The sequence below is a fragment of the Solanum pennellii genome, chromosome 7 (assembly GCF_001406875.1).
Source record: "Solanum pennellii chromosome 7, SPENNV200".
NCBI classification, from domain to species: domain Eukaryota; kingdom Viridiplantae; phylum Streptophyta; class Magnoliopsida; order Solanales; family Solanaceae; genus Solanum; species Solanum pennellii.
In genome coordinates this window covers 70,872,230-70,879,493 of record NC_028643.1, presented here as the reverse complement: position 1 = coordinate 70,879,493, position 7,264 = coordinate 70,872,230, and the positions used below count along the sequence as shown (strand labels likewise).

At 34.5% G+C, this 7,264-nt stretch overlaps 2 protein-coding genes across 4 annotated transcripts in view; one reads left to right on the top strand and one right to left on the bottom strand.

Annotated features, from left to right (window-relative positions):
* The window catches only part of LOC107025350 (chromatin remodeling protein EBS-like), an 11,933-nt gene extending 8,429 nt beyond the window's left edge, over positions 1 to 3,504 (top strand). Inside the window, exons 5-7 of one of the 3 annotated variants that reach the window (XR_003579403.1) lie at positions 2,071 to 2,217; positions 2,335 to 2,389; positions 2,750 to 3,504. Coding sequence is in view for 1 of the 3 variants with exons in the window: in XM_015226137.2 (XP_015081623.1) it covers positions 2,335 to 2,361 (27 nt within the window). In the remaining 2 variants the exon portion in view is untranslated. Of the gene's footprint in view, positions 1 to 2,070; positions 2,218 to 2,334; positions 2,622 to 2,749 lie in introns of those variants that run through there. The other 2 variants (XR_003579402.1, XM_015226137.2) reach the window with 2 other exon arrangements.
* Positions 3,505 to 3,929: 425 nt separating this feature from the next.
* Positions 3,930 to 6,806, bottom strand: LOC107025348. The gene is made up of 5 exons (XM_015226133.2): positions 6,286 to 6,806; positions 5,230 to 5,351; positions 4,725 to 4,816; positions 4,249 to 4,335; positions 3,930 to 4,175 (listed from the first exon to the last, which is right to left on the bottom strand). Exons 1-5 carry the CDS (start codon positions 6,633 to 6,635, stop codon positions 4,068 to 4,070), a joined length of 759 nt encoding a protein of 252 aa, XP_015081619.1. The 5' UTR covers positions 6,636 to 6,806; the 3' UTR covers positions 3,930 to 4,067.
* Positions 6,807 to 7,264: the final 458 nt, after the last annotated feature.

Here is a 7,264-nt window from a genome sequence, read left to right as displayed (position 1 = left end):
CAGGAAAGTACACGAAGAAATATATGTGTTTTTTAAGAAGAAGGAAGATCAGAAAATTCGTTAGGAAATATTCTGAAGACTGAATGGTATTTATAGGCAAGAATAATATATTCTGAAAGGTTGCTACCCTTTCAGAATTGACACGACCATTAATGAAAGGTTGCAAACTTTCAAATGGTATTGACTGTTCCTGAAAGTTGCAACCTTTCAGAACAGTCATGGCGGGAAATTTTGAATATAACGGAATTTAAAACGGGTCACTCACGCGGATCCGAGTCGGGTCGGGTTAAATTGAAAACATTTCGGTTAAATTCTGTTATCAACTAATTTATTGAAAATAATTTTTGGCCATTTAAATTAATTAATAAATAATTAAAATAAATTTTGTCCAAAAAATTATCTCTCGATCGATCATTTGCCAAAGCCGAAGCCGAAGCGAGCCACGACGACGACGGCGCGAGGGGGGTCCCTCTTTCCAACCCTTTTAACAATTAATAGGAGTGTTTATTTATTTAAACTCTCCTATTTTCATTTCCATTACCGATGAGGGACTATTGCCTTTTTCAATAAAGCATTAGAGGACTTTTCAAGTTCCCAACCTTTCAAGTTCTAAACTTTTCAAATTCCTCTCCTTCCCTCTATTTCCCATCAATTCTTGCTACATACCCAACACTGAAGAGTCCGAAAATTAGATCATGAACATTCAATATAGAGGATTATCATAGCTAGACTATTGTTCGGCTGGTCATGAAGCTACCTCAATCCTTCTTTATCCAAGCTTGTGACTGAAAATGCTCACATTATAATAGTTGCTTGATACTCTTAGTATTTGGATTTTTGTTATTTAGTGTTGAAGGCATTGGAGACACATTTAATAAGGTTGGAACGAAGTTATTCATTTAGGAAAAAATGACATATTTGGAGCAATTCGAAAGCAAAAGTTGAACAATTACATGTTAAAATAATCTGGGAGTATTCTGTAATTGTTGCTTCACTAACCATATGTCCACTGCTAAGGTGCAGAACTCCACTTTCTTACTTTAATATGATGTCAGGTCATTTGGTTTTCCATATAGCTTGTGAGTACTTCATCTGATTCTTTTAGAATGTGTGGGATAACATATTTGAGATATAAAGGAGTTCAGATAGCCTCTTGGTTGTCACCTTCCTTTTTATCCTTTGAAGATGATGTAAATTATTGTGAAGGTCTTTATAAAAGAAACAACAAACTATTGTTGCTAAGGTTAAATATCAAAGATGAATTCCTACATATTGTTCTAATTTTCTGTGCTGTCTAGACCGTTGCATATTACTTTCATTTCTTAAACTTAAAATTTTCCTCACATAAAACCATGTAGGCTTTGATAACTTTTAGAAGGTAAGTTAACAATGTAGGCTTTTGTATAAGAGGAGCTAAGCAGAAATCCTATACTTGTTCTCAAGTGAAAGGACTACCCATTCTTTTACAGATGAAAGACCTAAGGAAATTTGTATGTCAATAATTTTTGGAGAAAAGTAATCATGATCACATGCAGAACACGTGGGCCAGACCCTTTAACCCTGTTTGGCACGGAGAGTCGTGCACCAATGCTTGTCGAAGTTGGTTTTGGATTTGGATCCTTTGCTATATCTATGAGACTTGTGTTTGTCAAAATATTGTGTTTTGAGGTAATTGGTGTCGATATTTTCTCTCTGCCATGGTATTTCATGCAAGAATTCAGTGGGAAGAAGAGTAGATTATGCAGCGACATTTTTGTAAGAGAAGTGGGGGGTGGTTGTTAATAGGAAAACTAAATGGCGTGAATGTTTGATAAATTGACAGAATGGGTTGTAGTTGTGGTGGTATGGGCGAATGAGAGTTAGAAGTAGTTGATATGGTTTGAGGGGGAGAGATAAGTTGCGCATGAGTGGCTGAATAGTCATATGTTGAGCTATTTATTGAAACTATCTTCTAATGAATAGATAGGAGATTTAAAAGGCCGCATATGTATCCCTTCACATCTTTCTGTGTGTCATGAAGGGGATCACATTGTTTTATATTTGTAAACCGAGAAAATTCTCTGTTTCCAGCTTTGAATATCGGTGGATAAAGGTGCCTCTCCACTGTACTTTGACTTAACAAAAACAAAGGACCTTCTCACTGTAAGCCTGAATTTGAGCTCGTGACCTGCAATGTATGTACCTTTATTGAACCAAAGCTGTGGGGGGTTCCTGAAGGTGATTGCTTCATGATACTGCTATCCCATTAATTTAAGCTCTCTTTTGTACTCTTGACTGTAAGTTATCTGTAACTGACAAGCATTTTAGCTAAACTGCCACTATTCCTGTTGCTAGGTGGAGTCAAAGCGCAGGAAGAGATAAATAGCTGACCTTGATGCAGTATGAGGAGGTACACATTTTCTTGCGTAGTAGCACTGGCATTGTTGTATGTGTTATCTTATTGTATAGCACTGGGAGATCACTATCCTTTTTGTAAAAGCCAGAAACCTTCTCTATTTAATGTGACAACTTGCTATTTATAAAAGTTTGTGCACTAGACTGGGTTGTGTCCACTGAATGCAATTTGTGTGGCCTCATGCATGAGTTATAACTGAATATTGCAGAGTCTACCAAAAGATGAATCTTAATGAGTCTACCAAAAGATGAATCTTAATTTATACAAATATTGGGAACATCGCAAATTTAGGTGCCTATTTCTATTTTGATTTTATAACTCTCCTCTTCCTGTATCTGCCCCTGCCCCCGTTAGGTGCCTGTTTCTATATATTGGATTACATGTGAAGCTGGATGTATGATGACAAGCCTGTAAGAGCTGATCAAGAATCATATTGATGAATAAGAACTTTGCCTCATCTTGAGTTGCAATATATCTGTGGTTAGGATCTCCTGATCAAGAATCATATTACAACAACTTACCCAGTGTAACCCCAGAAGTACGCATACCTTACCTCTTCCTTAAAAGGAAGAGAAGCCTGATCGAGAATCATATTACAACAACATATCCAGTGTAACCCCACAAGTACACATACCTTACCTCTTCCTTAAAAGGAAGAGAAGCCTGATCAAGAATCATATTATAACAACATACCCAGTGTGTAATCCCAGGAGTACACAAACCTTATCTCTTCCTTAAAAGGAAGAAAGCCCTGATCAAGAATCATATTCGTACTGTACTAATTCACTTAAATTTTCCTGGGAACTCGTTGATCAATAGTGATCTCTTGATAAATGTCCCTTGCTACAATCCTTGTATGTGATTAATGGAAGATTGGGAGACTTCCGCTGCTGAAAATGAAGATATTTATGCTAATTGGGCGGCTTTTTGCTTTTGAGTATTCGTGTTCTTGCTTTCACAATGCCATATAACTTTTGGTTTCCCAGATGATTATGCTCTATGAATCTGAATTTTGGTTCGTTGTAGAACCATAGATGATCAATTATTGTAAATGTGTATTCTAGTTACCTGTTCATCAAATGCAATCTGATACTACAATAGTATTACTACACTCGATCCAAAGCTAAAGCTAGTTTTGGTCGACTATATGAATTTTTTTTATTCGTCTTAAAGAGTTGAAAAAATGAGGTGACATCAAGTCCCTCCGAACTTGGCAGCAAAACTCACTTTAGTACTTTAACTATATGGGCGTTTAAATACCCCCTTAACATTTTTGAACTGTATTAATACTAGTTAGATATTGGCTAATAAAAAGTGCCATGTGTATGATTTTACCTTTCGATTTTTAATTTTTTTATTATTTCACGCGCTTTGAGGAAAGTGACTACATTCACTTTGCCACGTCAGCTCTTAGGGTGGTATTTAATTAGTCTAAAATTATTAAAGGGATATTTAAACGCTCTTATAGTTAAAGTACTAAAGTGAATGTAGGGATATTCGATGTATTTTCCCTATTTAAAACTCAGTATGAATATGAATCATAACAGTGCTTATTATTGTAAAAAAAAAAGTGTATCCAGAAAACTTCACAAGTAGAAAACAGAGCAATTTACAGAGAAAATGTAGTACTGCAGGATACATGGAAAATACAAACTGCTGATAGATCATATATTTAGTTTGACGACTTGGCACCTAATATTTTAGAGAGCTCTTTTATCAAAGGCTTCTCTTTAATGTCTTCTTTTTTGTCCAAATGCCATTTTTTCGACTTCTCTTCAGCCTGAGAATAGAGGTTACCATTCATTAGATAACGATAGAAGCAAATATCGAAGAATAGTTGAACATTTGCTCACCCAAATCCTTAAAGGATTCAGCTGTTCTTTGAATGTTTCCAATCTTCGCTGAACCATGTCCTTCCCTTTCGTCCGGATATCATCAGGCTGCGCAACATCAGCATCATCCACATATTACATAAATCAGAAACATAGAATAGTCGATAACTAAGCAACACTCTCCATCTAACTAAAACTGTCTATAAACTAAAATCAAACAGACAAATTCCTCAACTGAACTCGACTAGAGCAGAAATGTAGTAATGTAGACGTCAAAATTCCTCTTCTCGCTTATCAACCCACTAACCAAAAAAAAAAAATCATAAAATCACCATCCTCCATTGATATCAGGTACTCTTCCATCTCAAAAGAAATGGATTGAGTGTTACTCCCATATGTGATCTTACCTCATTATAATGTTTAGCGGAAATTAAGTTAGCAGTACAGATTCAAACATCCATAAGGTAAATCAAAAGAGAAAGAAAGATTATGCTTACATTGTGCAACTCTAGCTTGGATGCTGCCAAGCCAAACGTCAAAGCGGAACCACCAAAGACAAGAGCAGTGGCAATAGCAAATGCCTTTGCAACTACATTGAACAGAACTATAAACAATAAGGATCCAAAAACAATATCACTTAATATCATATTTGGGTGGTTTCCGAGGAATATCGTGTTGAATGTAAATAAATGTAAAATTTCTCAGATTTACTACTTTCTGGAAATACTTCCAGATCAAGAATTTTATAATACGGTAGGTATGGCTTAAAATGACTATACCTCAGCCTATAGAACATAAAACTTATTGTATGTTTGTCGAATTTCTTGAGAAAATGTTTTGGAGAACATTGATTATTGATATATTTTTATAATTCTGTAGAACATTTTCATTTGATTCCTGAAAACTCTACATGAGTTTTCTAATCCAAAAGCAACTACATTTGGTTTTGGGGAAAAGAAATTCTAACAAAATGGAACCAAACATGTTAAGGTTTTGTCTTACTTTGAGACATCCCCACAGCTGCAGCTTTAAGTTTTTCAGGATTAATCGTTGTGTATTTATCGCGACGCAAGTCATTTGCCGTTGAGGCTTGTACAGAGTTTTCTGTATCTGGCAACTGCCACCTGGAGAAGATATTACCAATGTGATCGTCAAAAGAAGATGTATATAATCAAGAAGATAGAGAGGTTTACTTCATATTGAATGCTGAAACAATTAAAATCACATTTTCATATTAGTTACAACCCCACAATGTTATCCAACACAGAGAGTTGACATTGCCTAATACAGATATTCACACAACTCCGATAACTACAATTCATATTTCTATAAAACAGAGAAGCCAAGCAGCTAATTATATAAGTTGGTCAGCCAAGAAAATGTTAAGCAAATATATAAGTTTCAATTGCCCAACTTATACATCTACCAGCTGCTTACCTTCTATTCCTCCAGGATTTTCAATTGAATTATCAAACATCTCGAAAAAGGGGCTTCACTCGCACGAATTAGAACAACGAGGAGACCCAAACCAGAAACCTTCACTTACAGCATGCTAAATCAGTACCATAGTCCATACTCACACTTGATTGTCTAATAGTCTTAAGTCACATATCCAGTGTCTAACTCTTTAACACCTAAACAAAATTACAGAAGACAATCAAACCATTCTAAAAACTGGTCATGTTAATAAATCCCTTTTTTCATTTTCTGTAAGTGCATCAAAACTTAACCCCGACATACAAAATTTCAATTTGTAATCACAAATTCTCCAAACTAAGAAATTTCCCATCACTTATGAAACGTTTAGATAAGAAATGAAAAAGACAACCCAGTACCATTTCAGGATGTTCAAAAATTAAAATTTTGCTGAACCCAACATCAAAAATTCTATCTTTTTCAATCACCTAATTAGCTAAAAGAAGAACCAAACTCAGTACCCATTCTTCAGTTGCAATACATAAACTAGCTAAACCCAACATCCAAAATTCAATCATATTTCAGCTAAACAACAAAAAGAAAAGAGAAAAATCAGTACCCTAAAGACAGCAGTAAAGTTACCTTTTAGGTCCAAAGGTGACTTGTGGAAGAGAAACATAAGCTCTGAGAGGATTAAGAGCATCTGGAGATACGGAATTTGTCCTATTGGGATCAGTAGGGAGAACCCATTTGGAAGTATTAGAGAGTGAGGAATCTGCAGAGGAAGGAGAATGAAAAATCTTGGAAGGTAAAGAATGTCGAAGAATTTCAGGAAGAACATCAGGGGAAGATGATTCTTGATTTAGAGAATTGGAATTGGAAGAAGTTGGATTTTTGTTGATCTTTTGGGCTAAACGGGTAACGGCATGTTTGGATTCTTCAAAGAAAAAAGCTCCTTCTTTTCCTGCTACTCTTCCAGCTAGAAAACTCATTCTTCTTCTTCTTCTTCTTCTTGGATTTTGGTTTGGTTGAATTTGGTACTGAGAAATTTGAATCTCTCAAGGTTATATATAATACCATGACATTTTTTTTTTGATAAATTTACTGTTACCTCTATTTCCCTTACTTACGCACAAGATAAAACTTTATATATATAAAAAAAATGATGAAAAAGAAAGATGACAAGGCAGAAATATTATTATTATTATTTTTATATATAGATAGAAGAAATTTGACTAGTATTTTCAAAAACGTTTTTTTGGGCGAGTTTTGAGGCAGGCGGGACTTAATAAAAATGCACCGTGCACAAATTGAAGACGTACATTCATAGTGCGTAAGTCTAGAATTTGGAGTGCAAAGGAAAAAGCGTAAGCCCTATGCCCTGGGCATTATTATTTTTTTGGAGCTATTTTTGCTATAAAATATGTTTTTTTTAAATTATTGGTGTAATGATTTGTAATATTTTTTTCTTCATTATTGATTATTAATATCTTTCTCAAATAGAAATCATAATATACTTTTTATATATATATATATATATTATAGGTTATTTATTAAAATTTATTTTGTAAAATAATTGAAAGTTTTACTTTTACTTATTTTTTTACTAATAAAATAATGT

Excerpts from the sequence above, each read along its gene's own strand:
- LOC107025348 (XM_015226133.2), bottom strand. The coding sequence starts at position 6,635 with ATGAGTTTTCTAGCTGGAAGAGTAGCAGGAAAAGAAGGAGCTTTTTTC. Across the intron at positions 5,352-6,285 it reads GTCACCTTTGGACCTAAAAG|GTGGCAGTTGCCAGATACAG; the intron begins GTAACTTTACTG and ends TATCTTCTCCAG. Across the intron at positions 4,336-4,724 it reads CCAAGCTAGAGTTGCACAAT|CCTGATGATATCCGGACGAA; the intron begins GTAAGCATAATC and ends GATGTTGCGCAG.